Below are 21,765 nucleotides of genomic sequence, written 5' to 3'. Positions count from 1 at the left end.
GAACAGGAGAATCGATGTTTCGGGCATAAGCCCTTCTTCAGGAATGAAGGGCTTATGCCAGAAACGTCGATTCTCCTGTTCCTTGAATGCTGCCTGACTTGCTGCGCTTTTCCAGCAATACATTTTCAGCTCTGATCTCCAGCATCTGCAGTCCTCACTTTCTCCTCGAGCAACTCCATGAGGCTCTGCACACAAAGTTGATTTTGGTTGTCAAAACAAATTCAAACTGCTGAATGATTTAAGTAACATATGCCTTTAAAAAAAATTCAAAGCATCACACACAATACAAAATGCGGTTTCTGCTATTACTTTTAAAATGTCTAAGATTCAGCCAAAGTGCACCAGTCATTTCTCTCTATTAGATATATAAAAGCGGTTGTGTAGCTTCAGGGGGCCACTCTGCCACCGCGGGGCAAGGTGAGAAGGCAGGCTTCAGTGAACTACCAGAGTCTATACTCATCACACTTTAACTAACATTTGTTAACTAGCCTAAAATAAAGGTAGCATTTTGGACAGATTAGCAGCTAGTGTTACTTTTTTGCAATCCATCAGTCAAATGGAATAATTTACATTGGCATTGTACAATCAGGATTTTGCACCACTGACAGCCAGTGAATTTCAGGTAGGTATTCGCCAAGTTTGAGTTTATGATGTAACAACTTGTGCAAATACTCATAAATCCAAAAGCCAAACCTGTCAGACTCAAAACTATAATGAACTTCAGTGTTTAACACTGTGTCCCCTTCTTTACTTTGTCAGAAGTCCAGAGTTGCAGGCCAATAAACATCTTTGAATGATTCCGGAGAAACTGCTGTTGCTGCTCGTGATTGGTGAGGTCGAACCTAACTGCGATGCAACAAAATTATTTTTTTTTAAAAAAAAGTATCTACTTCCATCTCAATCAAAACAGAAGGTGATACTGCAGCACATTCAACATATAGTGGTGACAGCTTTGATGCAGAAATGTTGTGAAGGAGTACAATCCATTTCAGCCACGTTAATGGCACAGTTTAGTGGCACAAGCAGCACACTAGTATTTAAGTATGATGTAAAAGGAGGGTCTGAAGACATTTTTACCTTTCAATTAGTATTTCAGCTATCCAAATTATAACAATTAACCAATTTATTTCAAATAGAAACAGCTTAATACTTCATCAAGATCCCCTCAATGAATGGAAAAGGAAGAATATGAAACCACCAGTCTGGTTCATGGTCAGCTTTCTGCAGACTTGGACAATGGGCAACACAATCCATTTTGTTAACTCTGTAGGGTTAAGTGAAAAGTTAAGTATTTATTTTCCCATCCAGTCAAACTAAAAGGCAAATCAGGGCAGACTTATACACTTAAATGGCAAGGTCCTGGGGAGTTTTGCTGAACGAAGAGACTTTAGAGTGAAAGTTCATAGTTCTTTGAAAGTGCAGTCGCAGCTAGATAGGATAGTGAAAGTGATTTTTGGTATGCTTTCCTTTATTGGTCAGAGCTTCCAGTATAGGAGCTGTAAAGTCATGTTGTAGCTGTACAGGACATTGGATAGGCCACTTTTGGAATATTGTGTGCAATTCTGGTCTCCCTCCTATCGGAAGGATATTGTCAAACTTGTAGTTCAAAAAATGTTTGCAAAGGATGATGCCAGGATTGCAGGGTTTGAACTGAAAAGGCTGTTTTCCATGGAGTGTCGGAGGCTGAGGGGTGATCTTAGAGGTTTATAAAATCATGAGGGGCTTGGTTAGGGTAAAGAGACAAGGTTTTTTCTTTGGGGCAGGTGACTCCAGAACTAGAGGGTGTAGGTTTGGGGTGAGAGGGGAAAGATTGAAAAGAGACCTAAGGGGCAACTTGTTCATGCAGAGGGTGGTGAGTGAATGGAATGAGCTGCCAGAGGAAGTGGAGGAGGCTGGGACAATTACAACATTTAAAAAGCATCTGGATGAGTAAATGAATAGGAAGGGTTTAGAGGCATATAGGCCAAGTGCTGGCAAATGAGACTAGATTAGTTTAGGATTTCTAGTCAGCATGGACAAGGTGGACTGAAGGGTCTGTTTCCATGCTGTACTTCTCTATGACTCTAACTATTCCTAAATTTAAGAGCTTGTTACAGAATTCAGTCTTCAATTTTTCCAAAGGTGTCAGCTGTGATTCAGTTGTTAGCACTTTCACCTCTGGAGTCAGAAGGTTGTGAATTCAAGTGCCACACAAGTAACTGAATGGGAAGAAAATCTAGCTTGGTTATTGGTTGCACTGAGAGAATGCTGCCATGTTTGGAGATACTGTTTTTCAAATTAGTGTTGTGAAAAACCATTTGGCACTATTTCAAAAAGAGAGCGAGTTCTCCCCAACCCCTTGGCTAATAGCTTTCCCTTAAACAACGAATAGTTTATTTTAAAGTAATGGTCATCATTACACTGGCATTTGTGGAAGTTTGCTGTGTGCCCAGTTCTCCAACATTACAACAGTGACTACAGTTCAAAACTACTTCGTTAATTGTGCAGCATTTCAGTTTGTCCTGAAGTCACCATTCAACCCAAATGGTCCAGTTTCCACAGACCCCGTCTACCACACTATCTCCATCTACACATCTTTCTAACCTGGTCTTCCCCGGGCATTTGTCTTGACCGCCCTTAAATCCATTATTTCCATTTTGCAAAACACTGTGCAGGTCACAGCTAGCAACATGCATTTCTCATTTATAATTTTTAATTCTACTCGTTAATGCGCAATCATTTCTGATGTAAGCATACTGAACTAACTTTCTTAGTATTAGTTTGAACCTGTTCACACTGAGACTTTCTACAGGCAGATACAACCATTGCACTGCAAGTGCCTTTTACCAACAGGAGGGAAGACAGATATTCTAAGCTCAACTTTCATTTTAAAACGATAATGAAACCTGCTTAGAGTAGAGCTCCTCATCATTCTAAATTCACCCTGAAGAGACAAGCAAAGATCAAAGCAATTGCTTGTTCTGTACCTTAAATAAAAGGACTGGCTTTGTGTTTTTTGTTCACAATGTAAGGAAGATTCGAACATTGTAGTTGCATGCCTTTCTAACCACTTCAAAAAAAGTGATCAGAACAGGAAATAGGAGTTGGCAGTGAGACTTCACTGCTACAAATCTGATTGGGAGCTCGAGGCACAAGTTTGGGAAGTACTCTACATTTACAGAATTCAAAAGAGTAAAAGTAATAAGCCCATTGTGATTACAAAGAGGATTTGTTTCAGTACTGAAGTGTGTGAAATGTAACATTCCCTAGAATCAGTTCAGCTTAGGGGATAATCAAAACAAAATGGTACTAAGTTTCATTGGCTCACCTACAGCACCTTTTAAAAAATGGTTAGGCTCATACGAGTGCCGGAAGCATAGAATGCTGATAGAGGCAGAACTTCAACTTTTTGTCAATTTGGTGCTCAGAATGAAAGATATTAGTACATTCCCAAGTTAGGTACATCACAAACAACCTGAAAGAAGCTCCTTTCACTTTGTTGATCAATTTGCTTTAGTCCAAACACAACCTCCAGCCTACATTTCTCTCACTGGCAATCTCACAAGCTCAGTATGTCAATTATGATACCCTTCAATTGTATTTTATTATAGGTGGAAGTATACAAATGCTTCTTCCACTCTGTCCTCAACTCTTCTAATGCTGCAAATCAGTCAAGTGAAGCAAAGATTTTCTTCACAGTTCAATGCAAGAGAATTCAAAATTGCATTTATCCAATTCACCTTTCAAAGTCTCATGGTGTGAAATGTAAAATCCAGCACATCTTTTCAGCTTAACTCTACACACTCCCAACAATACAAAATCAATAACATTGCTGACATTTAACTAACAATCAGTACTTTTGCAAAACACAACTTAAATGACACCAATATATAGAAGTTTGCAAGGCAATAAAGAAATAAACTGAATTGTGTTCTAAAACAAGGCTCTGTTTAATCAGGATGAAAATCTCTGTTACCTCAATAACCGCTGCTAATTCCTAGTAGAACCATTCCTTTACCTTCCTTCTCCATATTGCAGTTCTTATTAAAAATGCAAAAGAATAGCAAGTGGACCATACAATCATAGCTCAAATTGGGCTGTTATCATTATAAAACATCCCAAGACACTTAGCACAAAAAACAAACAGTTGACAATGGTGTCTGGATCAGAATTTGGTATTCCTACAGGGCCAGGGAAGAGCAGGGATCTTGAAGGATTGTAGTTCTACTGGAGAAGGCAAGATAAATGGTCCAAGACAAAAAGAGATTGGAAAACAATGATTAAAAATTTTAATTAAGGCATTAATAGATTAGTTCTTCTTTGGTTGAGTGTAACATATTGTCACCATCTGACACCAAGTATTGTTCTGAATCCTGCATATCGCATTGGATTCAAAACTCAAACTGTCACACTGGTATGCTCCAGAGGTGAACAGGTTAATTGAAAATATCTGCAGCACATTTCTGAAGACTCTTGTAGCACAGTGGCAGTGTCTCTACCTCTGAGTGAGAAAACCGCGGTCAGGTCCTGCCTGGTCCAGAAATGTGTAATAGCACTGCTGAACAGGATGATTACAAAATACCTATAGGTATGAACCACTTTGGTGAACTAGTGTGCTGTCACACAAACATTTGGAATCCATTTAAATCCCACTCATATTTTCCCACAGCCACCACAGTGAAGTGAAAGAGCATGTAAGATTTGAGAGAAAAATTAGTTGGTGTAAAGTGAATAGTCAATAGTACTTCACGTATTAAACAAATTATGTCGGTGTCCATCTCAATTCTTGCAATCATTTATTGGTTATGTATTCATTATATAGGAGAAAGTCCAGTGTACTTCCACAGTTAAATCAGACAGGGTGCTGCATATAATTTGGTTTCCTGCAATGGACGACAAGGATGCATTTGCACGTGATTTCACCAAGTTTAACCACAGTCACTTTCAACAAAATGGGAACATTCAAGTCAGATCTTTGAATTATGCTCTTCACATATTTTTTGCCAAGGCAATCCCCATCAGCAAAGAAGGATCCCTGCATGAAAGCAGACCTTGATAATTGACTCAAGATGGACCAAGCATAGAATAATTTGTTGAAACTGTCTAGACTTGTCCACATTTGTTTGCAACAAACAAATCATATTTTTTACTGCAGAGTATACAAAAAAAATTTTAGTACTGGTTGTAAGTCAGATGAAAGCAAGAAAGTATCTTAATGAAATCACCATCACGAGGGAAGTGGTACAAAGCAAGCTGATAGAGCTGGGACAAAGTGAGGACTACTGATGCTGGAGATCAGAGCCATGAGTGTGGTGCTGGAAAAGCACAGCCAGTCAGGCAGCATCTGAGGAGCAGGAAAATCGACATTTCAAGCATAAACTCTCATTCCTTAGGATCTTAAAAGAGGTGATCTATGAGCTAGCAAGTGTTAATTTTCCAAACTTCCTTTGATTCAGGAAACATTCGATTAGATTTAAAAGTAGCAAATATTATCACCCTATTCAAGGGTAAGGGAGTCAGCAAACAGGAAAGTAAGGCCTGTTAGCTTGAGTTCTGAGGAAGGGTCACTGGACCCAAAACATTAAGTCTGATTTCTCTCTACAGACACTGCCAGACATGCTGAGCTTTTCCCGCAATTTTTTATTTTTGTTTCCAGTTAGCTTGATGTCTGTCATGAGGAAGGTGTTAAAATTAATCAACAAGAGATTATAGACACACAGTTAAGAAAGCTCAAAGGCTAATTGGTAAGAATCATCAAGGAAAATCACATTTAACCAAGTTATTGGAGTTCTTTCAAAGAGTTACATGCGCTATGGATAAAGATGAGTCTGTAGAGAGACTTAGATATTCTAGTGTGTGCATCACAGAATGTTAATAGTTAATCATATAACCAAAAATGCTATAGCATCATTATCCTTTATTTCAAGAAGAACTGAATATAAAAGAAACTATATGCTTCAGTCACTCAAGGCATTGGTGAGACCACATCTTGAAAGACAATTTTGGTCTTCGTATTTAAGGAGGATGCAAATACATTGGCAGCGGTTCAGAGTTGGTTTATTAGACCTATAGGTGGGATGAAAAGGCTGTCTCATGGGAATAGTTGGACAAGCTTGGTGGTTTCCACTGAAGTTTAGACAAGTAAGAGGTGAATTGATGGAGTGCACAGGATTCTGAATGGTGGATTTGGGAAGGATGCTTCCCCTCGTGAGGCAAACCAGAACTAGAATCATAGAATCCCTTGCAAATAGAAGCCATTCAGCTCATTGAGTCTGCACGAACCCTCTGAACAGCATTCCACCGAGACCCACCGCCTCCACCCTTTCCCAGTAACCCGACATTTACCCTGCTAACCCACCCAGCCAACACATCCTGAACACTATAGAACAAATTAGCATGGCCAATTCACCTAACCTGCACAGCTAGAGATACTTTTAAAATTAGTGAACACCCTTTGAGTATGGAATTTTTTTTCCCCTCAATGGTTGAGGAGACTGAAACTCTGCCTTGAAGACAGTAGGGTCATTAAATACTTTTACAGCAGAGGTAGATGCTTGCTGGAAAAAAGGAACTAAAGGTTATTGGGGATAGATCAAAATATGGAATTCAAAACTCAAACATATCTGCCATCATCTTACTGAATGCAAGTTTAAAGGAAAAATGGTGTACTTTTGCTCCGATTTTGGATGTTTGTATTTTGAAAGAGAGGACAAAAAAAATTTAAAATATTTGTAGACTAATACAGAGGAACCTAGATTATCCGAAGGACACGGGCGGGGAATTATTTCGCTCAGTTAACTGAATTCCAGATAATCGAATGCCAGAAAACATAGTTTAGCCCAGCATTGGGACCCTGTGATCTAGCCAGATAATCAGATATTTGGATAATCAAATATTGGAGAATTGAGGTTTCTCCGTATTGCAAAATATATACACCTTTAAAAAACTCCCACATAAATAGATGAGACCAAATAGAACCTTCCTGAAATAGTTACCAGGATCATTCAAGGCAGTACCAAAGAAAGACAAAGGGAATCAAATCTCATCTGGACTTCTTTTTCTTTAGGACAGTCACCAGCATTGAAATTACTGAATGTTTAAAGGTAAAGTAGAATAACTGCATGACTATAGCTGAAACAAAAGAACCAGCTTACCGCTACGACATTTTTTGACAAAATATAATTGCTATTATAACCCAGAAAATCCCATTTACGAACCCTGTTCTTTGCAGTATGACCTGATCTCAACAAATTCAGCATTATAGTGAACTGATGTTAATAACATTGAATTATGTAAGAGACTAGTCAATTTTGGTGTACTGGTCCTATTTGGTGTCTTCTGCTGGTTTGTTGCAATGACATGAATGCACTTTTCCGCACTTTATCTTTTATTATTTAATATCTATATCACATGAACAAGAATGGTCGCCATGCAAATGCGATCCAGCAAGGTTAGGGTTCAAAGGGAAACAAGATAATTAGACAAAATAAAGATCTTAAATAGATTTTAAAAATCAGTAAAATCATTTTAATACATCGGCTCTAAAGCTAACTTGTATTTACAATCTACTCTCATCACTCTTTGCTACTACTGACAAGGTTTAAGCATGCATGCACCTGGAAACTCGCCAAAACAAAAATTACAGACAAACTAACCTGAAAAGGTAAATATTAAAATAATATAAAGCCATTTTCTAAAAAAAGGAAGACAATCCTGCATAACGAGACCTGTGATAAATAAATTTGAAGAAACCATGTGATCTACTTTGACAAGTGTAACAAGACATATTGAAATAAATTGGTCTTGAAATAATCCAATTCCTTTCCCACACCTTTGCCAGTTAGAAAGGATATGACATCTTGGCAAAACCTTGACATTTTTAAAACAGAACAGATAATATCACTCCTTCATGCACTTTAGTCTAAAACCACAAATCATTTCAAAACAAATGTGGACTAACTTAATAAAATTACAGAACTAGTTTTGTTCTAACCAACTTCACAAATCAAGTCAAACAATATAATTATGCAGGAAATACTATAAGCATTGATAAAGAATGTCAGCAGAAACAGTACACCTTGTGCACATTTTCTCCCTAAACTTTTAGCTATCTCGTCAGTCACGCACATTTTATTTTTATTAAGGCCAGAGTTCTTACGATTTGGAAAACTCGGAGTAGACTCAGAATTCACTTAACAGCAATTAGATTGTGCCTTAAGGGGACAAAGAGCCACAGTATCAGCAAATTAATGCAATTTGCATCATAGAATATACAATACAGTCCTTATAAAATCATCATCAAACGTTCCATGCATGTCACAGGAAATCTAGTAACCTAAAACTCTCAAGGCGGGAAATCAGTATTACACCAGATAAATCTACTTACTTTGAACAAAGTGAAGAAAGATTATTTTATTTCTTAAATAAAGTTGAACAGATATATGTATGGCTTGCACATTTTAATTACACTGAAAGCTAAGATGAGTTAACTTTCATCCTGAAAGGCTGAACTAGGATTGATAATGTCTGAAGGATGACTGACAGGCCAGTGACACTGAGCCTTAGGAATGCCATCAGAGTTCAACCCACTGGATCACAAAGGGTGGATGAGCGGTTATCTGGAGTGTTTTCAATTTTACAGTGCACACTAAACCATTACTGTTCACCCATGAAATAAAAGAATATCACAGCTAGAATATGCAGGTTCAATATCTGGTCTGTGTTGCAGTCCACAGTTCAGGGGCAACAGGGAACCAACTGAAGAAATTGCTACTCAATGATTGCTTGTTGAATGTGCAAGCCATTGAACATTGAAGACGATATTTGTCTCCAGTATCATGTCATCCACAGTTGATTCATATCATTAAAATTGTTCAGAAATGATGAACGCCTGAAGAACTGAACGAATTTCACTTGGTAGCCAAGAAAGATGAAGAAATAGACTGGGTGACAAGAACAAAACGGTTGAGCTGTCTGAACTATACGAGAAGGTAAAATGAGTAACAAAACAAAAAGCAAGATTTAAAGCACATATATTCAAAACCAACTTAGCGTTAATAAGCTGAGAGATTGCGACAATGAGATATTTCTTAAGGGGAACTAGCATAATGCCTATTTTTATAAAAATAATTTGAAGCAGAGCAAGACTCCAGTATAAACATACAGAGCATGGGTCTCATTCTTCTCCAATTTGAGCTCAATTTTTTTTTGGAGGAAGGCAAGGTCAGCAAATAATCCTGCACCAGCTATAATTTTCTTCTTCTCCCACTACACTGATGCTCGTTAGGATATGGATTTATTCTTATTAACATTCTATTATTTCACTTTTTTTGTGCTAGCTAGGAAAAATGAGCAATTTCTTCAAATCTCAATTTTCACACTTTTAAAACTGAAGATTGCCATTGCTTAATCACAACTTTCTAAATCATCCAGCCTCTTCTCTGTGCCCTTCAAATTGTAGCTTTTCAGTAAATACTATCCAATAATCACATCTAACAATAATTGTAGTTTTGTCGTCCCATTCCAACCCACCCCAGTCAAAGCAAAATGCTCAGAGTTTTACCTCCTTCATCTTTATTGTGGGCCCTGGAGGGAGAGAGAACGATCACGCATGTGTACAGAGACACGAGTTCTCTGTCTTCTCTGGAAGAGCCGTTTCTTAATTAATTATATAGTCATTTACAGGGAGGAGCACCCAGAAAAGACAACATACATATTGATTGGGTGACCATTACAATCAGTGAACATCAACAGTAAAGTTTAAGCCATCTGCTGTTACACAATCACTGTCCTTAACCTTAAATGGCTTCACATAATGAATACTTTTCACCTTGTTAACAGACCTTACATACGTCTAATATTGTTAAATGGCTCTATGTAATGAATGCTTTAACACCTTGTTAACCCATAATGCTTGCCTCCAGCACCCCATTATTAACTGCAAGTTCTTATGTGATCTGAGTCATACTCAGCTGAACCTCTTATTTAACAAAACTCAAAACTTAACTCTTTCCCTACCTGCTTATACCCTGTACACATTCTCAGTTTCACCTACGCATCTCCTGTCTGGGGTATCTTCCTCATGTTACAGCAGGTTAAAATTGAAAAATGTTTTATAGTAACCATGAATTCAGTAATCAGTTTAAAAATGATACAGCAACACCTTTAAAGGTTATAATTAAAGTCTGCTCAGATCGCTGTAGTCAAAATTGGGCTCCTGAGGAACAAGAGGCAAAGGAATAGAATAGACAGCACCAACCACCTTCATCAACTAACTCCAAACATTAACCCTCAAAGCAGCATTCATGATGGAACTCTAACTCTGGCAAGTAAATATTTTTGTTTCTTTAAAATACAAGCTTCAAAACACTTAAAACCTGTAAACACTGTGTCTCACTTACATTGCAAGGATCTCCCATCAAAGTTCACTGACTTTTCCACCTCGATAAAACCTGGTCACCAACCAGGCTTCGTGAATGGGCATGGACGACAGAGAAATTGCCGAAACCTCACAAGCAGACCACCTCGATTCCAAAAGGTGCGTGTGGTTTCGTGCAAGGGCTAAAGGTAAAGGCAACAAAAAATGTCTTTCAGGCAGAAACATACATATAAAGCACTTTCTCTGTCAGTATGTCTTCCATGCGTTCCTGGATGGGAAGTTAATTCTAGACCAAGCCCTACTGCACTGTTCTCTCAAGCAAAAGTCAATGTTAGTCCAATGACATCATAATGGTCCATGTGTAGCATGGTATTCACCTCACAATGTTGAAATGGGTACGTATGGAACAGATGGAAAAGAATAACCGTGAACATTCAGCCACTTGGCATTTTAGTTCTCTACTCCTGACTTCTGCTCTCCTCAGCCTCAAATGAAGCTAAAGGAACAGCAGCTTATCACTTGACTGGAACACAAAACAGTGTTCTGGACTCAACACTGGGTTCAATAATTCAAGATCATACTCATCACTAATTTTTTTTGTATTTGTGCTATTTATAGCTCCACTAGACATATTTTTGTTTCATTATTTTTCCATTACTAATCAATTATGCTTTGCACCACTATCCCTTTTGTTATTTAATCTCTCCTGTCTTTCAGCTTTCATTTTCTTTTGACCTTAAACCCCTTTCTTTGCACCTATACTTAAAATTTGTTAAACATCTATAACTGTTTTTTTTTGAGTCTGACCCTTTTATCAGTACTAAAATCGTGCTCCCCCAACAGATGATGCCTGACTTGCTAAGTAATTTCAGCATTTTTTGGTTTTAGATTAGAAAAACTAATATTTATTTCAGTATCTTGAGATCTTAGGGCATACAAGATTAAGCAATTAGGAAATTTCCTTTAAGATGCCTGGTCCGCAACCATTATGGACGTCATTTTCAAGTAACACCAGCTTATTAAATTTGGAACAAATCATGAGAAATAATGAAGCAAATTAAATCAAAGCAGTTTGAATACATTTCTTTAGGTTACAAAAATCTTGTAAAAACTAGATTATAAATAGAATATGCAACTGACATACTTGATAAATAGCTGCTTGTTAGACAAACATAGCCATTAATTAGGTAATTCACGCAAATGTATCATAGGCATGACAAGTACTTGTTCTTCCCAAATGCCTTCTTATTCTGCCTATTGACTCATAATGGGTTAGAGTTCCATCAGTCTTGCAGCATCTCAAAGCACTCTTCATGCATGAGATCATTTGAATGTCAGGTTATTTGACCACTAGTACCATTCCAGTTAAATGCATTCTATCGCTGTCCATCATCCAGATACATTACTTCCCAGGAGTAGGAATATTGCTTGATTTGCCAGTGATGCAGAAGCTAATCATAGCACTCCTATTATCCTAGCTAAGATCAGCCAACTCAACATGAAACAGAGATCGAATGCAGGATCTTTCCAGACTGTTGAGCTTACTATCACGTAGAAAAGTGCAAGCAGAAGTTCATGAGAAATAAAAAAAGTGATTTTCAGAAATATCTTAAACAAAAGGCATGGATTTAGAGATTTGAAACCAATAATATTTGTAACAGGCAATGCTGAAACTTTTGAATCTGAATGGCACTTGCTCTGACCAGCAAGGAAAATCTACAAAGCCTGCATTATACTACTACAGTCATGGCATACCGAAATATACGGAAGTCCATGTTTTATATGAAGTATATTTAAAGGAAAGTTTTGACAGTAGGAGATAGCAACCATCAAGTCTGGATGTCACACTGCAGCACCACCTGCTAGAAACGTATCTAGATTCAAACTGGTTTCTACTTGGCAATAGAAATACTCCACAGTCTTAATCATTGCAGCAAAAGATTTGATGAAATTTCTATTTTTCACAAGTACAATTATTCTATTTCAGTATTTCTCTTCACAAAGATATTTCTGCTGCATATTAAGCATAAGCAAAACATAAACATCTCAACTCAAGTACAAACATGCAACGCAAGGTTGCTGACTAATAGATGCCAGAAATGGAACTGACTGGAAATGTGAGAGTGTCCTACTGGACCTTGCAGTATAACATTCCAGACCCGGATAACAAATTATACCGTGAAATCTCACCCATAATTCAGATCCTGGAGTTCAATGGATTAACATATCACTGGTTCAGTATTCAATATCAATGGGTGAATGCATTCCAGTTTAGTTAGCACCTGACATTGAAAATGAAGCAGTAAACTGATGCTTAAAGATCACTGGAAGAAAATCACTGATTAACAGAAAAAGCATTTGAGAGGAGAGCCAGCATATATTTGTACTCGGCAAATAAATGTACTTAAAATCAATATATTAAATTGATTTCCTTATCATTACTTCAAACTAGCGTTGCACAACTCAATGTTTTCTCTAGACACAACTGATGCTTGAAGGGATGAATTCTATACCTAGGTGCTTTCCCTCAAGTACACACAGCTTGGAAATTTCACACAATGTTGATATCAATTTATTACCATGCTCAACTGTTTTCAAACTACGTAAAAGACATATAAGAATCACAAATACATGATACGAATACCTGCTCTATTTCCTGTTTCTGCATCACTCGGTTTCTGTAAACTTGGCAACACTCCATCGTACAGCAATTGTGGCTTTAAATTTGAGAGATTTTGAATTTCTCAACATCAGACAATCGAGAGCTTAGAAACAACATATTAATTTGGCAGAAGCCAACAGCCATTTTGAAAGATCAAACATGGAATCTGCAGTATGGAGAATCTGATATGGTTCAAAAATAAATGGTGGCTCTTAGCATTTGATCTTTGAATTATGAGGGGAAAAACAAATGAAAAAAGAAGTCTGTATTTTTTAATAAAAAAGAACCCCATTCCTTCCACACTCCATTCAAACATTAAAGGTTCATAAAAGACCTTCTGCTTTAAAGTAGAGCAACACCCCACCAACCTCTGCATACATCATATGGCACTTCTGCCACCTACAAACTGACTGCAACATCAGAGACATATTTCCCTGCCAACACCGATCAGCGTTCCGGAGAGACCATTCCCTCCTCAACTCCCGCGTCAGATCCACGTCCCCCCACCAGCCCACACCCGATTTTTGCACAGGAAGTGCAAAACCTGTGCCCCCCCCACCACACCCCTCACCTCCAAAAGGATCCTTTCATATCAGACAGAAATTTACCTGTACCACCACCAATGTCATCTACTGCATCCATTGCACCTGATGTGGTCTCCTCTCCATTGAGGAGACAGGACGCCTACTTGCGGATCATTTCAGAGAACATCTCTGGGACACCCGCACCAATCACCGCCCCGTGGCTGAACACTGCAACTCCCCCCTCCCACTCCATCAAGGACATGCAGGTCTTGGGTCTCCTCCATCGCCAAACCCTTACCACCCGACGCCCAAGGAAGAACGCCTCATATTCCGCCTTGAGACCCTGCAACCACACAGGATCAATGTGGATTTCATTAATTTCCTCATTTCCCCTTCCCCCACATTATCCCAGTCCCAAGCCACCAACTCGGCACCGCCCTCCTGACCTGTTGATCATCTTTCCCATCTATCCGCTCTACCCTCCTTTCCAACCTGTCACCTTCGCCCTCACCTTCATCTACCTATTTTTTCTCAACTACCTCTTCCCCCCCCCAATCCCACTCCACTCCCATTTATCTCTCGACCACAAGCCTCATTCCTGATGAAGGGCTTATGCCCGAAATGTCAATTCTCCTCCTCCTCCTCCTCGGATGCTGCCTGACCTGCTGTGCTTTTCCAGCACCACACTCTAACCTGATCTCCAGCATCTGCAGTCTTCACTTACTCCAACATTCTGTTGTGACTACATCAACTACAATTTATTGACTGAAATTATCTTCTTGCAATCTGATTTCATTTTTACTGATTTTTACATTCCAAGTAAATATCTGATTTTCAACAAAATTTACATAATTCAATCTTTTTGCAGCACTGCGTATTGCTTCTAAGTAGTGAATGTTTCAGAAAATTTTTTTGGCAGATTTTGGGATGTACCAAGTTGCTATTTTTCCAAACAACAATTACTGTCTAAGTTCTGTAGCAAAAAACCTGTGAGGCAGGAGCACAAGATATCTAGTTTACAACTTGAGGGGCATCAATGCTTAAACATAATGACGCATGTATATTTGATGAATCGTGCCAATCAAGGGCAACTTTAGTGTCATAACTGGATGAAGCTTGAGGTTCCAAAGGATTACGTGCAGCAAAAGACAAAGCTACTTCAAAACATGACATACAATTTCCTTTTTAAAGTAGTCTTCTACTTGCCCACAGCAGTCTAGACTTGCACCAGAGGATTAGATATTTGCACACTTGGGAAATGATAGTTTTCTCACCAGCAGATTGCTGCACCTTCAGCTCTCAAGCTTCATGTTCCGATGTTCCCTCCCTAAACCCCCCACAACTCTTCACTCCTTCTTCCTGTCTTAAAAGCTCCCTCAAAATCCATCTGTTTCGTCTAATACCTCAATGTGCCTGGATATCAAATTTTGCTTTATATCACTGGTGATACATTTTGAAGCATTTCACTATGTTAAAGACACTATCAATTCTGGTTACATTTACCTCTTCCTAATCCTCTCTCCTTCTTTATTTCTTTCTTCCCTTTAAGAAACACCCTAAAACCTACCTCTCACCTGTCCTAATGTCACCTTCGGTAGCTCGCTATCACATTTGGGTGATAATTTTTCTATGATGTATCTTGGGAAATGTTACTAAGTTAAAAGTGCTACATAATTACAGATTTTCATTGTAGCTACAAAGGTCAAGCATCCCTGTCTTGATGAGAGGTGACTGAGAGGCATCAGTCTGTCAGACCATCAAAGATATTAATTAAGTAGTATCAGAAAACTGAGGACTGAGAAGGCCACTTCAGATTTAACCATGACAGGAGGGCAAGGCTTGTACACATAGCAACAAGAAAGACTAAGCTAGGGTTGCTATCAGGAAGTTAATTGTGATAAGCTTGCACCTCCTAGAGTCATATATAGCTGCAGACCCACAGCAAAGCCGTTGATACTTATGTACCCTCTGAAATATCCTAATAGCCACCCAGTTGTCAAGAAGGTTAGTCACTAGCACCTTCGCAAGGGCAGTTAGGGTGGGTATTAAATGCTGTGGTGCCTACAATCCAATGAATGAAGACAAAATAAATTCAGCTTCACACATTGTGTGCCCAACACTTAGGAATGTAATCTGAGCAGAGTAGTAGAGAGGAGGAGCCTTTGAGTTGTTTAAGAGATAGGTGGATACTGTGATGCAGAAGAAAGATTTGCACATTGAAGGGAGACCAAATGAACTCTTTCAACGGTATTTATCTTGGTGCTTGGGGTAACAACTGATCGTCCCTTGGGTAGCATTGGAGTCAATCAGTAGATAATTTGGGTGGTTGAGGCATTCCAATTCCTTGGTGTATCATTTGATAGAAGTTCAGTAATCTGCGAGTGGGAGGGTGATGCTCCGGATGAAGTCCTCGTATTTTACAATGCCGTTCGGGGGGATATTTGCTTCTTGCAGGAGGTCATCAACTGTAAGATCGATGTACACAGTTTAGTTAACCATTTATATTTTCTTATTTTAATCTCCATTTCTATTGGTGTGTGGAGAATAGCTGTAACTGAGTCCACTCATCAAAAGACCCCGCTACCCAACACCTTCCCCTAATTCCTTCTCTTTCCCGAAAGGTACTGACTCTTGTAGAAATAGAAGAATATAAGAAATAGAAAGAGGAGAAGGCCATTCAGCCCTCCAGCTAGTTCTACCATTCAGAGCTTGTGTCTGAGCTCCACATTTACTCTCTGTTTACCACCATTTCCCCAAAATACCCTCACCTTCGCCCCCCAACCTTTCATCCTGGGTCTGTGTCCCTTGTTTTCAATTCCCCAGCCAAGGGAAACAGCACCTCAGCAGTTTACTGTTTCAGTGAGATAATTTCTCGTTCTGGGTCTGATGTTACTCAGCTTCTCCTTTAAGAAAATCCTCTCATCCCAAGAAATAATCCAGTGAACCTGAAAGCAGTCTGGTCTGGACTGATGCTTCTCTGATTTCTCATCCATAATCCTCCCGTTTCCAGAGGGTAGAAGAAGGGATAGGGACTGCAGGCTCCTAGCTTTTATGAGACCAGCAACAGGAGACATGAGGACAACAGACAGAGTTAGCCTCGGCATGGTGGGAGCACAACCATCATTGGGACAGGAGGTTGAAGCTTTTAGATTCGGACACAGAATCCAGGCATACTCTAGTCACAGGCCAGAGGGATGCTGCACTGTCGGAGGTGCCATCTGTTGGCGAGGGTAAATGAATTGAGGCTACACTTCCCCAATTGGTGACTGTGTAAAGATCACACAACATAAGCAAAGAAGACCAGGGGACCTCTCTGCAGGGAGCTGGTCAATAACTATCCCTTAACTCCATCACTGAAGCAGATTTCTGGTCTTTATTTAATTGCTTGTTTGTGGGATCTTACTATGCACAAATTATTTGCTGCATTTCAAACAATAATGTGTACAATTCAGTAAGTGGTTCATTGGCAGTAAAGTGTGTATGATCCAGCTAGACAAGTCAGGAGCCAGACTGAAATCTGGCTTGATAGGTCATATTTTGCTTTTTGGTTTGAACAAGGTAGTCTTTTACTGAAATACAGGCATACAACATTGCAGCTTTGGTTTTAACATAAAACAGAAGCTTTTTACGTTAAGGAAGTGAAGCTAAAATGGAATAAACAAAACATTTATATTTAAATCACAAGATTAAAGAGTTTGAAGCACAAAATACCATTAGTCTCAATAGCAGCTAGTTACTGTACTCAGGTAAAAACAATGACTGCAGATGCTGGAAACCAGATTCTGGATTAGTGGTGCTGGAAGAGCACAGCAGTTCAGGCAGCATCCGTGAAGACCACGAACTCAACCTCCTGACATTCAAATACTGTTCATCATAAATTGCCATGGTTAAATCACTACTTCATCCAAAAGAGACAGGGAATGCAACTTATGTTCTGACTTATTCATGCTGACTAGGCCTGAACAGCATCCTCAAGAACTGTATAGTCAAGTTTTGATAATTTACTGGAAACCAGTTACCGAAATAAAATATTTACTTAAATGCTTACATGAACTAACAATTGGGTTAAAACAAGCTGCAATAGCATTGTATACAAGAAAGCAAAGTAAAAGCATATAAAGGAAATACATGGATGCCCCTTTTTAAGCTAGGACTAGTTGTGTTTCAATGAAAACCCAGAGGCAAGTGGAATTTTCTCGCCCTATGTACAATTAACTCAAAATATTGTGCTGCAGCTTTAAAGTACAGTAAGCAAGAAGGGTTTTTTTTTAGAAACTTAGGTCATCACTCGCACTGGTTTCTTTTCACATTTAATTCTTTGAATCTCCTATTAGAACTCCAGCATCTCCCCTTGTATCTAGTACTAGAGGTTTTATGGTCATTGTTTTGAAACAAATTAATAACAGTAATTGCCTTTGTTACATCAGTTGTCAGAATCATCCACATTATAAAGTGGCTTCTACAACTCCTGGAGCCTGAAACATTGCAAATAATTTCCTCACAAATCTTTGATGTCGTCCAAACAAATGCTTCGATATTCAAGACAAATGAATCCAGGGAGCAACAGCGGAGAGTACTTTTCTTAAAAACAAAACTATTCTTGGGATTTTGATATTATTGGTAAAGCCAGGCAGTTTGATATGATCGGGTTTGTAATTCCACCTCAGTGTGAAATTAAAATTCATTGGTATATGACTGAAATAATGGCCAGGTCAAGCTAAGAATCAGACATGTTTCCTTCCCTATAAATAACTAATAAACGATGCAAACCCATTGGATTGACTATCTACAACTCATTCTCTGGATTATTAATCAAGATAATTGAATTACAGAGTCCAGTGACCCAAGTGACTTTCCACAGGTTTGCCCAGCATACCTCCCAAATCATATACTAAACAGTAAGACAGCCAGTAGAACCAGGATGTTGCCTAAGTTGGAATGTTTTAGTAGTGAAGAGATTGGATAGACTGGGGTTGTTTTCCTTGGAGTACAGGCTGGAACATGACTGGGATGTATAAAATTAAGAGCGGCATAGAAGCATAGACAGGAAGAAATTTTTCCCCAGGGTGGAGGGTTCAATGACCAGGGGGCATAAATTTAAAGTAAGGGATGGGAGGTTTAGAGGGGGGAAAATCTTTTCACTCAGAGGATGATGGAAATCTCGAACTCACTGCCTACATGAATGGTAGAGGCAGAAACCCTCAATTAAGTAGCATTCAGATGTACACTTATGCCAAGGCATACAAAACTATTGGCCAACTGCTAGAAAACAGAATTAGGATAGTTAGCTGATTGTGTTTGAACTGTACAGACTTGATGGGTCAAAGGGCCTTTTTTATGTGCTGTGTCTATGGCTCTAACAATCCGAACAGTGACTGCCTAGAAAACAAAATTACTGTTTATTTGATGGAACTAAACCCATAATTAACCCCTAAAACAGCACTGCAAAGTTTAAAAACAAACCTTCTAAAATAACATATTGGGAGGATCCTAAAGCTTGGAAATTACATTAAATCTTCTCCTCTATTAACAGCCATATGATGAGCTTAATACCGTGCAAATATATTACAACTGAGAGAGTACAACACACAAAAGGCTGCTTTGGGATAGTAGGGAAGAAATACCTCTTTGAAGACCAACCTACTCAACAGAACATCACTACAAGTGATGACTTTTACAGAGCTTATGCAAAATCGTATATCCTATGATGTTACTTACTTTGAAAGGAAGGGGAGGGCAACAGATTAAACATACCACATACACGTAACTTATTACTATGTTTGAAGCTGCAGTGGGAGAAATTAAAAAGTTTATATTATTTTTAACCTAAATTGGGAAGAATGACAAGTTGAAGTTTCAACTAGTCCTTCATCAATCCATCAGTGAAACATATGATTACTAAACAATGTGATATGGTGGTACCGGTGTTGGACTGGGGTGGACAAACTTAAAAATCAACTAAAAATCTCCTGCTCCTTGGATGCTGCCTGACCTGCTTTGCTTTGCCAGCGCCACACTCTCAAAGTTAAAAATCACACAAACCAAGTTATAGTCCAACAGGTTTATTTGAAAGTACAAACTTTGGTTAGATAGCTAGTTGGGCAGGGATCATAGAAAACATAATTTATGGTAAAAGATCAAAGCGTCATACAACTGATGCAATGTACTGAATAAACCTAGATTGCTGTCAAGTCTTTAATCACTTAAAATGGGGATGCAGGTTTCGATCGATTATTTTGCAAATCTCAGAACTGTTTTCAAGTCACAGTCTTGAGATAGCTTAAAATTTTATAAAACAATGTGAATGCTGGCACAATGAAGACACAACTTCAACACACCTGGACAACAGAAACTGGGGTCGATACAACTAAAAATCACTCAACGCTTTCGCCTTTCTCATTGTAAAGTAGTTTTTTTAAGTCAACCTGTTTAGAAGTGTTTTATCCAAGCACACATGTAATCTATAAATCATTGAATTTCGACAGTGCTGAAAAAGCCCATTGAATAGGCCTTCTGGCTCAAAAGTAGGGATTCTATCAATGCACCACAAGACCCCAATCATTCTCATTCTATTATCAAATTTGTAAAGTAACTGAGGGAACATCAATAATCAAAGCAAACAAGTTCCCACAATGTAATTAAGGTCCCAGCATCATCTTGACCACCAACTCAGCATTATACACAAGTCTAGTTCACACTTTAAAAAATTGTTAATTAATTTTTAGAACAAAATTGATAATAACTACTTCTGAGATATGAAAACAAAGGGAACAAAAGCTATGCTGACTCTTCTGTCAAATACTGTTTTACTTAAAATGTCAGAAAATATATTAAAACATCACTGAAATCAAAGTTTCTGTTCAATTCATCCCTCTATCCCATCAAGCTAAATACCATTGGTGGGCGGCACGGTGGCACAGTGGTTAGCACTGCTGCCTCGCAGCGCCTGAGACCCGGGTTCAATTCCCGACTCAGGCGACTGACTGTGTGGAGTTTGCACGTTCTCCCCGTGTCTGCGTGAGTTTCCTCCGGGTGCTCCGGTTTCCTCCCACAGTCCAAAGATGTGCAGGGTCAGGTGAATTGGCCATACTAAATTGCCCGTAGTGTTAGATACGGGGTAAATGGAGGGGTATGGGTGGGTTTCGCTTCGGCGGGTCGGTGTGGACTTGTTGGGCCGAAGGGCCTGTTTCCACACTGTAATCTAATCTAATCTAAAAACCATTAATACACATTCTCACAAGTCTTATCACAGAGTTGACTTGACGGAGCATTCACAACACTGTTACAATCGGTATATGTATCCTTGGGATCCCAAGACCTAATCATGGCACTACCTTAGGGGTCAATCTCACTGTATTTGTAGCCTAGATCAAAAAATACATTTGAAACTAAGCATCATCATCTTCCAGAGTTGTGTAAATTATTAGGTTTTTTTTGGTCAGGATTTAATCCCTTTTTGACAAATTGGCAATACAACGCATTGATACAAAGGGGGCCTACCCAACAAACCCCATGGCCTCATTCAACACAAGGATACATCCAGCAGCATCTATCCATTTCCCTTACAATACAAACAACAGCAACTCTAGTCGTCTCCTGTGCACAGTGGGCACATGGACCACTATAATAATGTTGACAAGAACAAAACTGATTCAAAAAAATTTAATATTGATGACAAAACTTAATTCTTAGGTCCATAAAGCTTCATAAAAATGCTCTTAAACTGTTCCCAGTGTTTGAAATTCAAGTCCAGAATTAATCACTTGTTCAACCATTATTGCAGTTGCATGCTTCCAGCTACATCTGCAACTTTTGTTAGTAGTGCTCCAGTAGAAGTTCTTTTGCATTCCTGATACCACACTGGTGAAATTTACAAACCATCTGTCCAAAAGATGGCTACAGCTGCATCCTGTAATGCCATGTAATAACTAAAAATATATTCATAACAACCCTCCCCCCACTACCCCACAAACCATGAGGAACAAACTATTTCCACATCGTTTTAGTTTAGATGTAACCTTTAACCATGGGCAGATTAAGTAAAACAGACTAAGGTACTTGTGCAACTGATTCCACGCTTTCACCATGAATCTTGCTAATCAGCCTAAAGACAACTGCAGAAAATAGGCTAATTACCTTAATTTAATACACTCCAGATAGAAGTTAATGTATTTTGGAAACAAATGTCAATAATTCTTTTGGTACTTGGATATTTGTTGCAA

At 38.7% G+C, this 21,765-nt stretch overlaps 1 protein-coding gene across 8 annotated transcripts in view; it reads right to left on the bottom strand.

Annotated features, from left to right (window-relative positions):
* Window positions 1–21,765, bottom strand: part of pias1b (protein inhibitor of activated STAT, 1b) — a 152,735-nt gene that overhangs the window by 57,791 nt on the left and 73,179 nt on the right. For 2 of the 8 annotated variants that reach the window (XM_087981414.1, XM_087981413.1), the window contains exon 2: window positions 10,380–10,539. The exons of the other annotated variants lie outside the window; for them this stretch is intronic. In XM_087981414.1, the coding sequence (XP_087837540.1) occupies window positions 10,380–10,397 (18 nt within the window). In that variant the 5' untranslated portion in view covers window positions 10,398–10,539. The remainder of the gene's footprint in view (window positions 1–10,379; window positions 10,540–21,765) is intronic. 8 annotated transcript variants of the gene reach the window in all.

Source organism: Chiloscyllium plagiosum, unplaced genomic scaffold (genome assembly GCF_037043375.1).
Source record: "Chiloscyllium plagiosum isolate Xiang-an unplaced genomic scaffold, Cpla_swu_hap1 HiC_scaffold_39, whole genome shotgun sequence".
NCBI lineage: Eukaryota > Metazoa > Chordata > Chondrichthyes > Orectolobiformes > Hemiscylliidae > Chiloscyllium > Chiloscyllium plagiosum.
This window is presented reverse-complemented; position numbering and strand designations above follow the sequence as displayed.